Here is a 20,941-nt window from a genome sequence, read left to right on the forward strand (position 1 = left end):
TAAGATAGAAAACTGTTTTTGTAGCGAAAAGGCTCGCCGGTCGAAGGTGTCTGACGTCATCTACGTGTGCCGTGTACTTGCCGTCACGAAAGTGCGACACGTTTCTGGAAGATAATCTTCGTACGTGGCTTCCTGAGATAAATAAACAAGGTATATCGAGTTAACGAAAACATATATACGTTTATTTAACGTTAGAACAAGGCGTTGTCGGTTTTAAAGATGACTCACATTTCGTACTAAGAGTTATGAAAAAAAAACGTGTTCGATCGTGTTCTCACCCAGTGATAGTTAATAGTGTTATTTATAAAATGTTAGACAATTAATAAGTTTCTTAAAAAACTTTCTTAATTACTTTTCAATCGAATCTGAATGAGACAAGACGGTCCATCTATCGTGCTAGTGTCAGAATAATCAATCTTTCTGTCGGAGAAGTAAGGTTAAGTTTTCGGATGCACCCTGCACTCTATTGATTCACGTAGGTATCGGTAGACGGCAGCACTGTGCGTTTATAACAGCTACTACGTGCGTCGTCTGCTTCGTAGAGTAACTATAAGACTAAGAAGGCGATAGAATTATAATTGACAAAAATATTTCATTGAGTTGTATGCTAGTTACGTATAAAAAAAAAAAAAGAAAAAAGAACAAAAAGAAAGGAAGAAAAAAAAACAGAAAAATAAAAATAAAAATAAAAATCGATGAAATATTGGTAGCTGGATCGAGCAAAGGAAAATCATCGAGTCGTTTGAAATTGGAAAGTTGATACCGTAGAAGTTACAAGAAAAGAGGTCGAAGAGAAACGCCGTGGTCGGTCATTATCGTACGTAGAACGATCCCCCCCCGGGGGCGAGACGACGTCGTAAAGGAGGAGGTACGGTCACGGCGCCGCGGCGGCTCTTCGTCGAGAGTAGCATCGCGCCCCGCGACTGAACCTCTTTCGCGGCTTCTCCATTATCGTAATTTGCAAATTTCCTCGGGATAGCAGTGAAAAAGGATGAAAAACATCGACGTGGTTTGAGCGTTCTTCGTCGTTCTTCGTCTTTTTAACGGATGACGGTGGTTGCACGATTCTTGGTGGCGAGAAAGGGGAGCGAGAGGGAAGGAAAAAAAGAAAGAAAGAAAAAAAGAAAGAAGAAAAAAAGAGAAAGAGAGAGAGAAAGATAGCGATAGCAAAAAAAAGGGGCAGGGGCAAGGGGAACAGGAACCGGGAGTAGACGGTGGCGGATTGGCGGCCTCAGGCTTACTCGCGGATTCTCCTTGTGATGCCGGTGATTCGCGGCTCTCCTGCCCACTAATCCTGCGGCTCCTCCGCATCGCCCGCCATCTTCCTCCTCCCTCGCATCGTCCTCGTCTCCTTTACTCGCCCCTCACTCGCTCGCTCGCTCGCTCACTCTCGATATCGGTAAAATATCCACGAGGAGCAAGGATTGCCGGATCGTTCGAGGGTAGGCCGCCGGTAAACACAGCGATCGTTCTACGTGCCGTCGTTCTCGTATTAATATAATTAGTCACCGCGAGCGTTCTTCGAGAGCCTCTCCTCCTCGATACTCTTCTTCGAGTATTTCGATTTCGCGCCTCCGGGCGCTTCCAAGCGGACTCCTTGTAAAACGATCGAGAAAAACGATGAACATCATCCTCGAACGATGGCGACGCCAATTTTTAATTACTTCCGCTCTCGAATTTTTCTTATTTCTTATTTGTTTTCTCGTTTTTCTTTACTTTTTGTTATCGTTGTTATTATTATTATTATTATTATTATTATTATTATTATTATTATTATTATTATTATTATTATTATTAGTATTATTATTTTTTTTTTTTTTTTATTATTACTATTATTATGTTTTCGATTTTTTTTTCGTTACAGAATGGCACCGAAAAAAGCCGAAGAACCCGAAAGAAAGCCACTCATAGGGCGAGTAGGGGTTAATTTAAAAATTGGTATCGTTGGAATACCAAACGTCGGCAAGTCGACCTTCTTCAATGTCCTTACCAAAAGTCAGGCAGCGGCGGAAAACTTTCCTTTCTGCACCATCGATCCGAATGAAAATAAGTATCTGAATTTATATTTTATACACACACATACACACATACACACTGACGCACACGCGCACAAACACACACAAGACATATCCTTTTTCTTGTTAAAACTTTTTTGGAAAAGTAAGTTTTCGTTTGTTCGTTACTTACTTCAATTCTTACGTCAACTCCTACATTGGAATAACCTGTTTATGAATAATGTGCGATCGAGCGATCGAACGTTTAAAAAAGGATAGTAATAAAAAGAAAAAAAAGGAGAAAAAGTTTTACGTCACATCGTCGTGTATATTAAAAAAAAGTTTCTTTCGATTCGTCAAGCATTACCCTCGTCAAGAATATATTTCCTCTTGGCCATCAGTTCACTCGGCTCTTTGTCCTAAACCCAACATTTACTATGCCTTCACCGAAGACACAAATCCTTTCACGAGATTTCAGAATACCTGTAAATGCACGAGAAATGAATTTCTATCGAATTTCGAACGATCAAAGGAGCCCTTTGTCCTTCGCGATCTTTATTTCGAGGAAGAGGCAAGAATGAAATATCTTGAAACGGAGCCAATATCTTTCGTTATTTTTGGAAAGCCAGGTGTAAATAGTCGAGAACTCGCCGTTATGATAGCCGACGGTTGGAAGTGCATTCTCATTTCACCGGAATCTCTCATTGTACAAGAAATATTAAACAAAACGGAAAAAGGCAAGTACATCGAAAAGGTATTAAGTTCTGGTCGAAATTTATCCTCCGAAATAATTTTGAATTTAATTAAAAATAGAATAAATATGAGAGACGTTAGGCACAGAGGTTACGTGATCGAAGGATTGCCTTTTATTCCGAATGATCCAAATCTCGATTATTTGTTTTATCCTAAAATCGCTGAATATCGGGTTCAATCGATGTCGAAGGATAACAATTCAGAAGATGATATTTTATCGACCTGCGAAATGATATTAACTCCAAGCTCGAGTTTAGATAACCAAGACATAGAAAAATCTTCGTGTAAAATACAACTTTATCCAGAGGAAGATATACCTCGTCAGATCGAAGAAATCTTTTCTATCTGGCCTATAAAACCATCTATCATAATCTACATTATATGTCCCGACGAGGATCTTTTGAATAAATATAAACTTTTAAAAACAGACTCGGATACCATTAAACCCGTAGATTCTTTTTCATCGATGGATATTACCAAAGATATGTACTCGTTTACAGAAGATAATTTCGACGATAGCACAAATATACCTTCTGCAATCCCTTCAAATATATTTAAAAAAGATAGAGAATACCTTTTGCAGCATAACGAAGTGATTCAAAAGGATGTGAAGAAACGATGCGAACTATATAAACGTTTGGCATTACCTTATATAGATAAATGGGTCCTTCTTAAAAATCCTCAGAATGTTATACGTGTGGATGGTCGTACATCTGTTTTACAAATGTTCGAAATTGTGAGCGTACGTTTGCGTACATTACCATTGCCACGATTGCTACTTCCAAAACGGTTGATGGAACAAATCGACGAGTTTGGGATGATAAAAGTAGAAGGGGAAGAAAAGGAAGAGGAGGAGGACAGAAGGCAAATTGCCTTGGAGGAGGAGTTCGAGGGTATGAGCAACGAGGATGCTTTTCGAGAAATGGCGAACATGGAGTCCGTAACTCAGAGGTTTCCTTGGAGACTGTCGCGTTGGAGATTTTATTGTCCGGTCGAATTGGCCAGAGGAAGGACTGTCACCGGTATTCCAAAATATTCTTTAAGATTCATGAAGAATATTTTTTTTCTATCTTCCAACGAAGCACTTCAATTGTTTTTAGACAATCCTAGAACATTTTTATTACCACCTAATCCACGACCAACCTGTAAGATAGCGATTATCGGTCCGAAATATTCCGGTAAATCAAAATTGAGTCGAGAATTGGCAAAAATTTTGAATGGCACCGTTATTAATGTCGATTATTTAGAAAATATTTTTAAACGTGATCGCATTAACAATAAAGTTATCGATGCTATGCGTAATATGATCGATGACGTTATAAACGAATTGAAAATCAAATTGAATAAAGAGAGAAAGATGAGAAAAATAAAAAGAGATGCTGATATTAAAGCATGGTACGAAGATATTGCTTCGAGTATTCAACGTTTGACAGATATCGTTCAATCGAAAAATACGATAACACCGAGCGAGGGCTACGATGACATAAATGAGGAATTGAAATCGTTGCGTAAAAAATTAAAAAATAATAATATCGCACATATTGAGACGGATCTACGTCTTATGGAGGAAATAAAAAATAATAAAAAGATTTTGTACGCTTATGCGCCAGATCATTTAAGAAAAGAGGAACTTCCCATTAGAGAATTGACCGAACACGATCCTGAAGTGTCGAGATTATTACAGAAACGTGTTAAATATTTGTACGACGAGCCAATCGAATTGGATCCCAATGAAAAGGCTGATCTAATTATTAACAATATAAAAAATATTCCAGACGAAATATTAGAAGATGATATTAATAGGGACGGTGGTTTTATTATCGACAATATGTACATGGATTTCGACGTTTGGACAAAAATAATGAACGATGGTAGAATTATTATCGAAGACGTTATAATAATTTTCGAAGACCCACCGTATCATTGTCTTCTTCGAAATTGGCGATACTTCCATACAGATTACAACGATAAATCATTAGAAACTGAATTCGAATATGAAGAAAATGATATGTACGAAGATGAGACAGACATAGAATTAGAAGAATATATTCAACATCTTAATGATTATCAAATAATTTGGAGAAATTTTCGTGATAGAATAGACGAATTCGAACAAAACATTATTCCTTGTGATCTTGGATTAATCGAGGATGTTACTGATTACATTGTAAAACGACTTAAGGATCGTTACGATTGGAAAGCAATTGTCATGAGCGAGGATGATAAAGAAAAAGAAAGGCTAATAGACGAAGAAGAGAAGAGAACAGGAGAGATATATCCTGTAGATGAAGAAGAATTAATGGACGAAGAAGAAGAAATAAGAAAACCGATTATAAGTCAAACAATCGTTAAAGATAATCGTCGATTAGGTGACACCAGCGATTACTGTCCAGTTGTATTATCAAAATATAATATTCTATGGAAAGGAAGAGAAGATTATAGTGCAGTCTTCATAGATAAAATTTATTTATTATCCAGTGAACGTGCATTAGAAGAATTCGTTGAAAATCCATATAATTTTTCTATTCCATTCATCAAACCACCGATCTTAATACCACCGTTACGAATTAGCGTCGTTGGTCTACCTGGAAGTGGAAAAACTACTTTATCGAATGCTTTGTCAAGAGAATATGGATTATTTCATGTCGATTATATCGAATGTCTTGAAAAGTATATGATTGATAGAGGAATGAAAGCATTCACATTGAAGGATACTATGATTGCTCCTGAAAAAGAAGAACCCGAAGATATGATTTTACCTGATGATTTAAATGACATTAAATACAGCTACGACGAAACTTTAATATTTATGTTTATTAAAAATTATATTAAAAATGGTGGAACATTGCCGAGATATATCCTTCGAGAATGTTTTTTAAATTACTTTCAAACGCCTTATGATAAATTAGGTATTGTACTCGATGGTTTTCCAAGTTGTTTTCACGACGTAGACATGATATTAAATAGATCTATGGTACCCGAAGTGGTGATCGAACTTAAATGCAGTTTAGAAACATCGATGGAAAGATTGTTTCCAAAATATCTTAATCTTTGGGAGAAAAAACAAGAGGAAGATAAACTTGCCGAGGAGAAAAGATATAAAAAAGAAATGAATGATTACGTTAAAAGACGAGATGAATGGATAAAAAATATTGTTAAAGAAAGGCGCGAAGATTTTATGAGATATAATATGGAAATGTTCGAGGGTGAATCAGAGAATTTTTATATGGATGATGATTATTACGAATTAAGTCCAAGCGAAAGAATCGAATTAGAAGATAATTGGCGAGAAGAGAATCCCGAACCAATGCGATTTGTCGATTGGGAAGATATCGTAACAGCTAGAGATAGAATTTCGAGACGATTAGAAGAAATTTACGAAGACGATAATAAAAAAATAATAACCACGCGTATTTTTATGAAAGCTGTAACTATACCTTGGATAGAGATAAACGGTGAACAAAATGTACGTAGGATGATAATAGAAGTTCAAAGATATCTCGAAAGTTACGTATTTCGGGATATCTCGATGTTCGAGAGAACATATTTAATCGATGTTGAAACGGCTGAACGTCTTTTAGAATCTGGATATTATTTTCTAAGTTCATTTGGCCGATGGTGTCCGGTTCAATTGTATCAAAATAAAATACCAATACAAATGTTTTTACCGATGGAAGCGAAAGACGAAGTGAAGCCAGTGATACATCGACAATATATTTATTTCTTATGCGGTCAAAATGCAGTATTAGATTTCATGAAAAATCCATTGAAATATATCGAACAAGATTCGACGATACCTCTAATACCATTAAATCTTTCGATCATTGGTCCACCTAAATGTGGAAAGACGACGCTTGCTGAACGTTTTGCCGAAACATATGGTTTGAGATTGATTTCAATTGAAAAAGCATTGCAACACGTTATAGATAATTACTCGTGGACTGAATTAGCTGAAAAAATTAAATCTCACATTCGAGATGGCATTGCTGTTGATAATAAAATTATGAGCCGAGCCATTGAAATGTATTCGATTCATCCACGGGCAATTTCTCAGGGTTACGTTCTCGATGGTTTCCCATGTAATCGTGGAGAATCCGAAGAATTAGCTTTTCTCAATATACGTCCAATGATCGTTATCGATCTTAAAGCCGATTTAAATTTCTGTTCGGAGTGTTTGTATAACGTAAATAAGGAAACTAAAAGCCAATTGGATTTGGATATCGATCGTTTAACACAACTTTACGATCAATGGCAAGTAGATCAAGAAAATTTTCGTAATTGGCTGAAGAAATTTTCACAAAATATATTTGAAATCGATGGTAGTAATAACAAATGGGGTGTATGGATTCATGCCGATCGTGTGGTACGAGAAAAGTTTATGAATATTAGACGATATTATCGTGAATCTGATTACGATAAAGTTCATAGCTTAGAGAATATGTGTGTATCACCTTACGAATTCAAATCATATCAAAGTATTTATGAATCGTATTGTCCCGTTTGTTTATTACTCGATAACAGCATAATGTCTTCGGGTGGACTGATTGATCGTATAGGATTAGTACAATTTCGTGAACATTTTTATTGGATATGTACCAAACACATGAACGATTTTATAAAATATCCATTTAAATATATCCCACCTTGGAACACTGCAATTTTACCGAAAATTCGACCACGAATCGTAGATGAGACGATCGATCTGGAACACGCTTGCTGGGCAAGACGTTTGCAAGTTAATGGATGCTGTTTGGTTACTTACGTCGACAGTCTCCCCAATCGAAATCTAATCTCTGGCAAAATCGATTTAGCTGTTCTCTATGACGACAAGCTCTATCTATTCTGCAGCCAACATTGTCAAGATCAGTTCCTCTCTCGTTGGATGAAGTATTGCGATGTTAAAATTCATTTTCCTTTCAACATACCAGATATTAATGTAACCGATTTACCGATTATCGGATATTTAGAAGAAACAGTAGCAAAACGTGTAATAGAAGCCGTAAACGAAGTTGCGGTCTTTCGTCCAAAGATTCCAGGCTTGTCTGCTGCTGCCAGCGCAGCGATTCAAATGGGTGTTATTTTAAAAATTCGGAACGTATCTTGTACCCTTAAAGAAATGAACATTTATGAAAAAGTTAGCGAACGTATGAAAGCTCATAAACGTATCATCGAATTGGCGACAACTAGAATGAAAGAAAAACTCAATCCGTACTTGATAATTCCGAATCATTATCTTCAAGTTAATACGACTACTGCATCACGAACGAGTTCTATCAGATTCCGACGAACATCGCCGACTCAGAATTTGAACGATCCTAACGACTCTTCTTGACACTTTTCCATTAATCATTGTTCCTATATATTGATGATACATTTAAGAAATGGTATATAAATATTAATGTATATTCTAATATACGTACATTGTAAAAAATTTCTTATACCGAAATATATACTGATTATTATAATGATTAATTATAAAAACAATCAATTAATAAACAATTAATTGTGATAATTATTAATCAGTATATATTTTAGTATATACGTCATCATTAATCTAATTTCATATTGATATAAATTTGATTTGACAAAAAAAAAACAAGAAAAAAAAGAGAAAGGAAAAAAAAAGTATGACCTTCGCAATTGTTTGTTAAGGCACGTCGTGTACCAGTACCCGACGCAAGGTACGACTATTTATGCGAATACTTCAAACCGGCCAGGTAAGCAATCGTGCAAACATTATTCGATCCTAAGCGAATCGAATGTCTCTCGAATACGTTATCGTCGTGTCGAAAAGAGAGTAGAACGAGTACCATTTCTTTTCTTTTCTTTTCTTATCTTTTCTTTTCTTTTCTTTTCTTTACGTATTTATGTATACCCTTGCAAAAGGAAACGATTCGGAATAATCCAACGACATTTCCATACCTACTTATTCGCCTTTATTCTCGCGACGAGACGCGAGGAGGAGACAGGGTAGAAGGAGAAGAAACGAAAAGAGGAAAGAGGTAGGGTGCACGTTTCGTAGCACGTGATCTGCAATGCAGATCGACCTAAATTTCTCTAGGAGACGTTAGGAACCATGGAAAAGAGTTTTTCCCGAGTTTGTAAATCATTTACATCCTACGAATTCTTTTTATTTATTTCGTTCTTCTCGTTTAAAATTTTTATAATTGAAATATCGTTAGCTTAAGTATTATCCGATTCATTTTCACCCTTTTTAAACAAAATCACGTTGCAATCATTCTCAACTTGAAATTCCGATCGAAACAAATGGATTGAAACGAGTGAGGGGGGGAAGAGAGGGAGATAGAGATAGAGATAGAGATAGAGATAGAGATAGAGATAGAGATAGGAAAATCGATCGAAAGGGACGCATTTACACGGATAGTCGCGTTGATAGTCACCAACGATGGTTCAACGAGGTGCTCGTACGTACGTAGGTATATGTCGAAAATTCCCAGCTCGGCCAGTATCATAGTACTATCCTCTCTCTCTTTCTCTTTGTCTCTCTCTCTCTCTCTCTCTCTCTCTCTCTTTCTCTTTGAATCGTGCGGAAACCGCTGTACGTGCTGCGGTGTCCATCAACGCGGCTAACCGTCGATGAAAACGGTGTTTACCTTGTCGCGCGTCATCGTGCTTGCACAACGACTCGGTGAAATTGAAAATGCAAAGCAGTCAGGATCATGCAGAAGATTGGATAGTCAAATTTTCGATTAAAAAATTACTCTTGTTGTATACGAAGTTTCTCTCTTTTTCCTTTTTTCTTTCATTTTTTCTTTTTTTTTTTTTTTTTTTTGTTTTTTTTGTCTTGTTTTGTTTTCTTCATGTATCATTCAAAACAGATAACGACAAAAAGAAAATAATTGAAAGAGAGAGGTAATCAGAAATAATTCTTAAAAAAAAAAAAAAAAAGAGAAAAAGAAATAGAAAAAAGAAGAATTAGAAACTCATCCAATGGTAAACGTGCGAATGAAAAACATTGAAATAAGTTCGTTGATCAAAGGAGAAAGCTATTTCAACTCCCTCCCCCACCACCCATTCCACACATACACATCACCTCCCCTCTCGAACTTTTCGAATACGATCATCATACTTTCATTCACGATGTATCGTATACTCTCATTGATGGCACGTGTCCGAGAATTCGGCGATCCGTGATGAAAGCCGCCTAACGCGGCCTCACCACCCTTCTCGTTTGCTTTTCCCGACGCCACTCTTCAAAGGCTAATTATTTAATGAGGCCGCTGGCATTAGCATTTAAATGTGCCTCGTTGTCACTACCCACCCTCGTTTCCATGCAACGCACGTGCATGACAGCGTACACCCTCGACCTTTAATCGGAATTCTCACTGTCTCTTTCTGTCTCTTTTCTTTCTCTTCTTTCGAATAATACGGAGGAGGACGGGAAACGTGAACGCGTTTGAAAAAAATTTCATTCGAGAGAGACATTCGTACGACTCCTTTAAGAGAATAATAATACATAAAAAAAAATATATATATATATTAGTTACATTCATTTGTACTTTCTTGTTTTCCCTTAGCAAAATCCCAGCATTTTTGAACGTAGTCGATATCGCTGGTCTTGTTAAGGGTGCTGCCGAGGGACAGGGTTTAGGAAATGCTTTTCTTTCTCACATCAGTGCCTGCGACGGAATTTTTCACCTTTGCCGTGAGCAAGATATTTAAATTATTATATTCGTATATAATAGAAATGATTTTAAATAATTAGATATCGAAACGAATCATACCATTCCCAGGAGCTTTCGAAGATGACGATGTTACTCACGTAGAAGGTGACGTTAATCCTGTACGAGATTTGGAAATTATCAGCGAGGAATTGCGACTAAAGGATGTCGAGTTTTTAAATGGGCATCTTGAAAAATTGGAAAAATTGGTTGTCCGTGGTAACGACAAGAAATTGAAGCCCGAATACGTGAGTTTTAATGTTAACATTTGTATCGTATTTGATCGATGTAAATTAAGAGAATTCGAATAGGCGAACTTTTCTCCGAGCAAATTTACTCGATTCTCGTTGATTGATTTCCAAGCAATTTTCGACTTCTCAATTTAGCGAAACTCCCAAACTCGCGTGATCGAGCCATCGTCTAGATTGATTTCAAGTCGATTTTAACTAGTACTCCGTAGATAATTCGACGTTGCGTGTTACGACTCGCGGCGAATCGTTAATAGTATTTTCGTAGTTTTCTTTTCTTTTTTTCCTCTCTCTCTTTCTCTCTCTCTCATTTTATTTTCTTTTTTCTTCCTTTTTTGTCGACAGGATACACTTTTAAAAGTTAAGGGTGTTTTGGTAGACGACAAGAAGCATATCAGGTACGCCGATTGGAGCGCAAATGATGTAAGTTTACGAGTTTTCCTTCGCAATGTCGTAAGAAACATGCAATTTGCTCGTTCGATCGTTATAGAACGATAACAACGCACGTTGATGATCGTCCCTAACGTTTGATTGCAGATCGACGTACTCAACAAATATCTCTTCCTCACGTCGAAACCCGTTATTTATCTGGTCAATCTTTCGGAGAAGGATTACATTCGTAAAAAGAACAAATGGTACGTTTCGTTCTAACGTCATAAGACGAAAATGTAGAGAAAAAGAAAAAACAAAAGGGAAAGATAAAATAAAAGTATTTTTATCTTTTTTATTCCTATTAAGATTCTGATTATAAAGATAAACGAAGATTGTACAAATCGATAATATTATTTTCTACGATAAATCGACTAGATATTCCAGAATACTCGTCGTTTCATTTTCCGGACGTTTCTATCGACGTGGTCGGTGAAGCGCGTTGCAAAACACTGTGGAGAACGGAATTATTTATACGTGCGTGTCGACATGTAAACGCGTATTCGTACGCACGCTCGAGGGCTCACTAACACGAATAGTTTCGTCGATCTATTATTCAGCAACGATTTACAGACGTGCATTGTGAAAATGATATCGTGGGAAAGTGCAGTTGAATAGTAAGCCTATCTATCGCGCATACTCGTCGTTAAGTTAATGCATGATTCAGAGCCCTTATAATCTTTTATATTTCATGATGCACTTTCACGATTATATTTGAAAAATATATATATATATATATATATATATATATATATATATATATTAAAAAAGAACGAATATATCTAAATAAGATAAGACTTATAAATCCTCATCGAATATTATCGATTTTTCAGGTTAGTCAAGATTAAAGAATGGGTGGATAAGAACGATCCTGGAGCCGTTTTAATACCTTTCAGTGGTGCTTTCGAAAATAAGATACTCGACATGGACGACGCAGAACGAGCAAAATATTTCGAGGAACAGAAGGTCACTTGGTAGGCATCGTCATTAATTGTTTACAAATTTGTTTGTAACTATGTTCAGGTTGACTTGTGTTTACAAGCGAAAGATGGTTTTTATTTCGAAGCCGAAAATTTATATTGGACTAATTTTTCGAAACGTTTAGTCGGATTTTCTTAAAATCCACAAAGAGAAAGAAAGAGAAAGAAAAAAAGAGAGAATGAGAGTGAGGTCCATGGAATAACAGGCGTTCCCACATTTAAGTATGCAACGAGTTATCTTCTAACCGTACTAATAATGGCTGAGGACGACTCTTGGAACGTCTAGACTAGTTCTCTCTCTCTTTTTTTTCTTTCTAACGCGGAGGGAAACTAATAAAAACTACGGTCGTTTCGATGAGGAGAATGGAGAGAAAGAATAAGATAGAAAGAGAGAAAGAGAGAGAGAGAGAGAGAGAGAGAGAGACCGCATTATATTTTTACGAACGGCTATTCAAATTCTTACAAAATTGCATAAAAACTGGCCGCCCTCGCGCGTACCAGGAGAGGGTATAATCTGTGGTGAAAGAGGGCCGAGAGGTAGAACGGCTGAGTTGGCTAGTGGGTCAATCGTACCCGGAGGGTGTTCAATGCACGTGTGTCATGTTCAAACGAGTTTACACGAGGCTACGACATTGCATTACTATCCTTTACAAACGAAGTAGGTGTAGCTTTGCTTGCTTACGTACGTGATCGTACGTTTTCATTATATTTTTCCTTTTCCTTTTTTTTTTTTTTTCTTTTTTTTTTCTTTCTTTCTTTTTGATTCACAATGTTGAGTGACGTTCGAATAAAAGTGAATGCATTGAGAGATATATAGATAGAGAGAGAGAGAGAGAGAGAGAGAGAGAGAGAGAGAGAGAGAGAGAAAGAAATAGGAGAACAATTTCTTCGTAATGACTCATATGTTTAAGATATAAGTTCTCTCAATTATAATAAAATTATCATTTTATTCGTTATAAGATATTCTTTTGTAAAATTATAAGATATTATCGGAAATATTTTTCTTCGATGAATTTACAGAAGAATCAAATGGACGACTATGAGGAATCACGTTTGCCCCGTAATCAAAAGAAAATAGAGTGGACGTGATTTTATTTCGAAGTCAAAGATAGAACAACCGTCGTCCACATCGTCTTCGTCGTCGTCGTCGTCGTTGTCGTTGTTGTTGTCGTCGTCATCGTCGGCGGCGGCAAAGTAGGTCTCTCAGAGAGTCAGAATGATAAAATTACCGCATTAAGTCGTTCGGCTTTATGCGTATTCCTTGAAGTCTCGAGAAGTTGTGTCGGGGCCCACCAAGTGGGAGAGCTCATCCCGACGTACCCTGTCATTAGACGATATTTGGCCCGAGACAATCATATTCCATGGTCCAACGTTTTGAACGTCCCTCCTTTTGAACGGGAATTCATCGTTTTGCAATCCGCAAAACTGAAAGAGTCGTCCTTTGTATTTACCGCTCTATCGATTCGAACTTTAATCGATCTAATACAAGTGATTCTCGATCGTATTCTTTTATTCCCCGATCCTCTCATCGAAATATAATAATAAACGTCATTGAAATTTATCTAAAATTATCATTTTTCTTTTTTTTCTCTTTTTTTTTCTCTTTTTTTATTTTTTTTTATTTTTTGTCTTTCATAGTGCCCTAGACAAGATCATCGTTCAGGGTTACAAAGCATTGCAATTACAGTACTTTTTTACTGCCGGTCATGACGAAGTTAAAGCATGGACTATTCAGGTAGCTTCATGACTATACTATGTGTACACGTATGTAAGATGATTCACTCGCCTTTCTTTGTCAACTTTTATTCTTTTATTATATAGAAAGGTACAAAGGCACCCCAAGCCGGTGGAAAAATTCACACTGACTTCGAGAAAGGTTTTATAATGGCAGAAGTTATGAAGTTCGAAGATTTTAAAAATGAAGGCTCAGAGGCTGCAGTAAAGGTATTAATCTAACTATAAATTTCCAAGTTTATCGACATACGTTGTTATTAATCGTCTTACAAATTTTATTTATCTAAAGCTTATAAAATAATTTCTAAGTACCATCTTGATCTAACCATACATATATATATATATATATATATATATATATATATATATATATATACACACAAACACACACTACGTTTTTTTCTCTTGCTCAATAGGCTGCTGGAAAGTACAGGCAGCAGGGCCGTAATTACGTCGTCGAGGATGGCGACATAATCTTTTTCAAATACAACGCCGGTGCTGGACTGAAGGACGCAAAGAAGAAGTGATGGCACGCGTTCCTCATGTTGTTGCTCGTTCTTTTGTACATCAACATGATACTGCTCTCCTGTTGCATGCATCAACCTCATGGCAATCATTCTCATCCGCTTCCCCGTGCCCCATGATTTCGTTTTATTTTATTTTATTTTATTTTACTTTTTTTTTCCTTTTTTTTTATATTTATCTTTAAAGATACTATCGACAAAAAGAAACCGTCATGTAAACGTGACTATTTCTTTTTTATTTTTTTTTCTTTTTTTTTTTTTTTTTTTTTTTTTATTAGTCGTCTATCAAATTTTCACCATACGAAAGAAATTCGTTTCATCTGACGTTCTTATAAAAAATGAAATGAAGTTAAAAGTGAAAAAGAGTATCGTCATCGTTGATATTATCATCGTCTTTTTTCTTTTTCTTTTTTTTTCTTCTTTTTTTTTTTTTCTTTTTTTTTTATCAGGTATGTGATTTTTCTTCTACAACATACAACGATTCTATTCGTAAGAAGAATTAAACTTTTAAAGTTTCTGTCTTTGTAAATAAATAGCATCGTCGTCTTTTTGTATGAACACGCTATGTGCTTATGTTGAAAGAGCTTGTATGACGTTAGTTATATCTTTTCTCAAAGGTATAACATTTCAAAGAGGTGAAATAATTTTTGTACAAGTTGTTTCTCGAAAGAGATGATTGTAAATGCGAAAGAAAAAGAGTGTTTGGAAAAAAAAAAATTATGAAAAAGAAAGCTCGCATAAATCTGAACATTTCTCGACTCAACAATTCTCTGTATTTATTCTACAAATGTTCAATAAATCAACGTAGAAAAATGATATAAAAAGCGAGAAAAACAATTTCAATGTATGTATATGTTTTGAAAGCATATTATCCGTGTAGATCTCGATTATATTCTTTATCGTTACCGTTTGCTGCTATTGAAATGCATGCATTCACAGTTTTCCAAGGATTGATTAACTTAACATCTAAATATATCAGTAACTGATATGATACAAGATGGCGTTGCACGTACAAAGAGGCGTTCAAAATCAAAGGATAATGCATCATACGAATATGATAATAATTTTTTTTTTGTATTTATCCTGTGTCAAATGACATACATATTCGACTACTTTATTTCTTTGGCATTTCATTCGAAGGATTGAATATTTTATCATTATATATTTTTAACTACCTTTTAATTGGAAGATTAAAATTAATTTTCATGATTCCAAAAACAACACAAATTATTCTTTAAACTTGATTATCATCCATTATTGGATGTTTGATTAAGTAATCGAAATTTCAACCACTTATAAAATTCTACTTCATCCGCCATTATTTCTTCCAATACCTTTTTCGCTCGTGCTTTAAGATTTATCGAACGTTTCGATAAATAATTTTCTTTCGGTCCTACAAAACAAATTTATATAATAATCTTTGCATTATCATAAATTTAAATGTTTTAAAGTAAAAAAGAAACAAAAAAAGAAGTAAGAAAAAATAAACAAGATACTTACGCAACTTATTATATATGCGAAGGGAACCGGTGAAAAAGTACGGAAATTCCTTTTGAAGAACGTGTAAAGTTTCTTTCATGTAATCAAGAAGACCGACCACTGGATACCATCGAACAACATTTGCCTTGGCTCGTTGTAACGCCCATTTGTTATTTCTTTTCCTTATAGATAAAAAATATATATATATATATATAAAATAGATAACAGACGCGTGCGTATGCATCTAGATATTCGATCCGAATATTTTGTTATTATATAAAGAAAATTGATCACTATTATTTTTTACAACATTATTTTTGACATCTTTTCAAGCAGAAAAGATATCATGTTGCAACATTACAAAAGACAACAAGCTCGATTTCTCTAACAACCAACAACGCAAGTTTCTATTTATGGTATTCAGGAGCAGTTCATTGATCTTGATCCCTCACTATAGTCATCTTCTTACGCAACCTTTACCAAGAAAACGTAGAGTAACTTTACGTAACCTTTAACCAACTTGAAAGATGATCCCGAGTAATAATGATGAACAGACGAAAAAATATCTCTAAGGTATTCTATCTGTAATCTCATTCATGGGATCGTTTAATCGCATCAACTGTCGAAAGTAAAGTTATGAGGTATGTATATATTTTGATTGGTGAAACATCCGCAATCCTTCTCACGAAACTGGTTATTCCACTCGCGTTATTGGATATCTATCTATGTCAACGTTGATATACGTACGAGCAACGAGGATCCTGTCCACAAAAATGAGAGATCGTTCCGCGATAAAGAACGGCCGCCATCCCGCCTTTCCGATATCTGTTTAAAATCAAATGAAAATGAAAATGAAAATGAGAAAGAAAGAAAATAAAAGAAAAGAAAAAATAAACAAATAATTTTCTTTAAAATCGATTGAGGAAACAAGGAATCATTATTTAAGACATGTGTAATTAATTAGAGAAAACAAATTTGGTCTTACCTATGCAAAGCACGTGGATCCAAAGGATCCCTTGCTAAGGCTAAGAAAGTTGGTGCTTGACGACCAAATTCAGAAAAATTCAAAAACCTTATATCGCCATCGAAACTCAATGGTATAGCCTCTTGCCTTATAATACTTGTTATCTCTTCCACGAGTAATTCCTGTCGATCCAAAAAGAAAAAAAAATTTCTTTTATGACTAACTATATTTACGCTAATTTTATCTTTGACTTACGTAAGCCAATCTTACGAGATTATAAAAAAAAAAAAAAAAAAAAAAAAAATATGTACAATAAACTTTTTAACCAAAATCCAAAGAATATATTCGAAAAAAGTGATTAGAATTATTGATATAATTTTGCAATTATAAATTGTTCACAAATACATATCTCATAGGTTGTGAAATATCAGGATATAGATTGCATGGTTATAAGTATGTTTTTTACGTATGTGCAATAGTGCTTGTTAAATGGACGAAAGTGTTACTATACTTTTAGTTACGAAAGCAGAGATACTTGTCTTACTTGTTGAACGGATGAAAGGATCAATGACCGGTTTTCCGGATCTTTGTGCAATTCGATCAAACAACACCGCGATACATTCACATTTTCTCTTTTGAAAGATCGTCGAAAAAATAAATATGTACTTACATATATGCATACAAAAGACTTTTATTCAATGTTAACAGTTATTTATAAATATTTGCAATAACGTAACGCGAAATGTATTCTTTGAGAGGTATTCAAACGTTTTCCATTTATGAGAAACAACCTCGAGTGGCTCTCACAAAGATGAAACGCATTGCGACATATTTACTATACATTTCCCGTTCTCCTTCGGTCGGCTATTTCCTTTATCGGTGAATATAGAGTGTTTCTATGTTTTTATTTTTTTTTTGTTTTTTTTTTTTTAATCGATAGCGTAATTGTTACAATAAATCTAAGAAATGTACAATTATAAGAAAATGTAAATATAGAATGTTAAGAGAATGTTTAGATATAATTCTAAGAAAACGTGTTATTTTGAGTTTTTATATTTACATTGTTAAGTTTTTATATCAACATTGTTGTAGATATGATCTGCTCTCTCTCTCTCTCTCTCTCTCTCTCTCTCTCTCTCTCTCTCTCTCTCTCTCTCTCTCTTTCTTTCTCTCTTCTCCTCTCTCTTTTTCCCTCTCTATGTTTATATTTTTTCTTAACTTCGTAAGTACATATTCGTTTAGTTGATTTTATTTTCCTTAGCTCATTAGTCATAGACAGGTTGTAGTCGAGTGAACATCTTATGCGGATAAATCTTAACTTTAAATTCATTTCCTTTTAATTTGCTTTATATTAATTAACACGTTATTTTATTCTCATTAATATATATATATAATTAACTAAAAAAATTAATGTTAATAGAATAATCTAATCTTCAAAAATAGAATATCCAACATTGTATTAATAGAAAATAGAGTTAATAGAAATATCCCTTTTTTATTCTTAATATTTTTAATTTGTTTACACAGAAAGTATATACATATGTATATATAAATGTGTAATGTGGATATAATAAATTAAATAGAAATAAATATATTAAGTGAAATGTTAATTAAGTGTAGAGATATAGAAAAGGAAGAAATATCTGCAGAGATTATTATTGAGATTTACCTGCTGCAACGTCGTCAAAAGTCCAGAATCGCCAGCCGGCAAACGAATATGTTTAAACGCATTGTAACCTTGCAAACGTTGCAGGATCAGCACCAATAGTTCTGCACCGGCACCGGGTACACGTGTCAGCATGAGTACGTGCTTATTCATCTCGGGCAAATTTCCACGACCGCCCAATTCAGCCAGGGAGGGCGTGACGTATCGATATGTCTGTTTAACAATCGTACGATGATTTATTAAAGAGCTCTAGGCACACCTGTTGGATTTGATTAGATGTGATGTGACTTCATAAAAATGAGGACAAAAAAATAAAAGAATTAAAATATCTCTTTTCATATAAGTTGCTTGTTTCTTTTTCTTTAGTTCTTTTTCTTCTTTTTTTTTTTTTGTATCGAATATTTTAATATTCATTATTAGTTTGAAACAATAATTATATTCGAGAGAATTTTCGATAGCTGACGCATGTTTCCGCTTTTTAACTGGTTTACTTGTAAACATACCTATTCAATAAGAAAGAGAGAGAGAGAGAGAGAAATAGAGAAAGAGAGAGAGAAAGTATATAGTTCGATCTGATTCATTCAGTAAACACGTCCAGTATATAGATACGTTATTAAAAATGCAGAAATTAATTTGAAGAGAAAGACGATGAGAGAAGGACGTATAAAAAAAGAAAAAAAAAAAAAGAAGAAGAAAAAGTAGCCTTGCAGTTCGAGAGATTTACATCTTAGAAACGTGAGAAAGAAACGTATAACGCGTGAGAAGATCGCTTCGACGCGATTGCATCCGATGCACTTTCACTAAAGAGACATATTTCTCTGTTGTAACAGAGTCGAGTAAGAGAATCGTCGTGACTTGTTAAAAATGACATAGGCTTACATAAAGTGATAGTTATGTATATTTAAAAATAATTTAGAATTATAAAAAATATTTTATAAATTTTTAAGAGATTAAAAGGATTAATAATAAAACTATTCTTTGTCCGATCACCTTGTTGATATTGAATGCATAATTTCCGACGAAGCGTGTATCATCCTTTCTGTCGAAATCGCGAGGTTCGATCGTGACATCGACGGAAGAATTGAGCGTGACCGTACTTGACCTTGAATTTAGAAGGACGAACACGAGAGTAACACCAACGAAAAGGCCAGGAAGAAAACCACGATGGACACGCATCACGAACAACGAATCATACGATTTACGATACCCTGACGTTTACATTAAAAAAAAATAAAAAAAAAAAAAAAAAAAAAAAAGAAAAAAATGTGATCGCCCTATGACTCTTCGAGCTCTTATTTCGATCATCCGTGTTTCTGTATACGTCCACCGAGTAACTGAAGAGAATGTTAGTGGGTCAGAGACTTCGCATTGGCTGATCCCCACGTCTTCGGCATAGGAGAGTCCTCAAGGGTTCCCCACCAGTCTTTTCTTCGAATCGCAAAACTGATTTCAGATTCAACTAAAAGATAAAATATTAGCCAAGCTTATTTCAATGTCAAACCAATCATCCTTGAATCTCCATCATCTTCTCTTCACATTGACTAAACTTTGAAGTCTTCTCTAAATGATTTTTTTCGATTGAATTTCCTTTCACCAAGTTATTAACTCTTAATGTGTGTGTGTATATATATGTATGTACGTATGCATATGTATGTACGTATATTTGAATAGGAGAAAAATGAAAATTATCAATTGTGTGAATAAAGTGCATTTTAATATGTAGAATTTATGTAAATCGATGGATAGAAAATGAAACCAATAAAAATTTCATTAGATTATTTCATTAGATTATTTCATTAGAAAGAATATTAATATACGATTGAGAAAGTCATAGGAATTGATACGAATAAAAATGTGTCCGGTGAAAGCTATAACGAATGATTTGATTTCTACGACGTATTTATGTGGATACATGTCTATATATATATGTACTATAGAATAATCATATGTACCATCTAATTTATTTATTTATTTTCTTATACTCTCAAGGGATGAAATTAAAGGAGTAACAATTTCGAATATAGATCTCATTAGATTCGTCTTATACAATAATATATATTAATGTCACAAATATAATTATAAACTCTGTAATATGAAGAAAATAATGCAATTTCTTACGCAACAATTATTAACGAGCGTTCGTAATTATTATTAAAAGTAAGATGATATAATATCAATTGCATCATTCTTATTATTTCATTGAGTTTTGATACTTCCTTCGGACTCAATATTATTACATTCTTATAGATTTAAATCGATAAAATATTTTATGTATTTTTCTTCGAAATTGAAATGATGTTAATCTTCTTAATTTTTGAAACAGTACGTAATAATACACACACGCATATAAAATATATTTTAATTCGTTATAGCTACTATTAATCGATTAGCAAGCAACGTACTATTGCACGTTTCTAAAGGTAACTTCTAGAACTTTCATATAGAAATACAGATAACCATATACCGCGCGACGTTTGAAAACGTGAAG

At 34.5% G+C, this 20,941-nt stretch overlaps 2 protein-coding genes across 3 annotated transcripts; one reads left to right on the forward strand and one right to left on the reverse strand.

Moving 5' to 3' along the window:
* Positions 1-18: 18 nt before the first annotated feature.
* On the forward strand, positions 19-15,160 carry LOC124424320 (obg-like ATPase 1). Of its 2 annotated transcripts, none has more exons than XM_046963213.1 (11): positions 19-150; positions 1,865-2,046; positions 8,404-8,464; positions 10,286-10,413; positions 10,502-10,677; positions 11,023-11,100; positions 11,215-11,312; positions 11,940-12,080; positions 13,725-13,821; positions 13,908-14,030; positions 14,237-15,160. In XM_046963213.1, the coding sequence occupies exons 2-11, from the start codon at positions 1,866-1,868 to the stop codon at positions 14,345-14,347; spliced, it is 1,194 nt and encodes a 397-aa protein (XP_046819169.1). In that variant the 5' UTR covers positions 19-150; position 1,865; the 3' UTR covers positions 14,348-15,160. The 2 variants fall into 2 exon arrangements, with proteins under 2 accessions (XP_046819169.1, XP_046819171.1); XM_046963215.1 differs by lacking the exon at positions 19-150 and adding an exon at positions 210-475.
* On the reverse strand, positions 14,573-20,061 carry LOC124424322 (uronyl 2-sulfotransferase-like). Its single transcript, XM_046963218.1, has 6 exons — positions 19,444-20,061; positions 18,457-18,666; positions 16,809-16,969; positions 16,571-16,648; positions 15,845-16,005; positions 14,573-15,737 (listed from the first exon to the last, which is right to left on the reverse strand). The coding sequence occupies exons 1-6, from the start codon at positions 19,627-19,629 to the stop codon at positions 15,592-15,594; spliced, it is 942 nt and encodes a 313-aa protein (XP_046819174.1). The 5' UTR covers positions 19,630-20,061; the 3' UTR covers positions 14,573-15,591.
* Positions 20,062-20,941: the final 880 nt, after the last annotated feature.

The sequence above is a fragment of the Vespa crabro genome, chromosome 5 (assembly GCF_910589235.1).
Source record: "Vespa crabro chromosome 5, iyVesCrab1.2, whole genome shotgun sequence".
NCBI classification, from domain to species: domain Eukaryota; kingdom Metazoa; phylum Arthropoda; class Insecta; order Hymenoptera; family Vespidae; genus Vespa; species Vespa crabro.

What these genes read in the sequence shown, in the direction of transcription:
- LOC124424320 (XM_046963213.1), top strand. Translation starts at nt 1,866, where the DNA reads ATGGCACCGAAAAAAGCCGAAGAACCCGAAAGAAAGCCACTCATAGGG. An exon ending in CGGAATTTTTCACCTTTGCC is followed by an intron (nt 10,414 to 10,501) that starts GTGAGCAAGATA and finishes TACCATTCCCAG; the next exon opens with GAGCTTTCGAAGATGACGAT. An exon ending in GAGGAACAGAAGGTCACTTG is followed by an intron (nt 12,081 to 13,724) that starts GTAGGCATCGTC and finishes TGTCTTTCATAG; the next exon opens with TGCCCTAGACAAGATCATCG.
- LOC124424322 (XM_046963218.1), bottom strand. Translation starts at nt 19,629, where the DNA reads ATGCGTGTCCATCGTGGTTTTCTTCCTGGCCTTTTCGTTGGTGTTACT. An exon ending in GATCCACGTGCTTTGCATAG is followed by an intron (nt 16,649 to 16,808) that starts GTAAGACCAAAT and finishes GATTTTAAACAG; the next exon opens with ATATCGGAAAGGCGGGATGG. An exon ending in TCGCATATATAATAAGTTGC is followed by an intron (nt 15,738 to 15,844) that starts GTAAGTATCTTG and finishes TTTGTTTTGTAG; the next exon opens with GACCGAAAGAAAATTATTTA.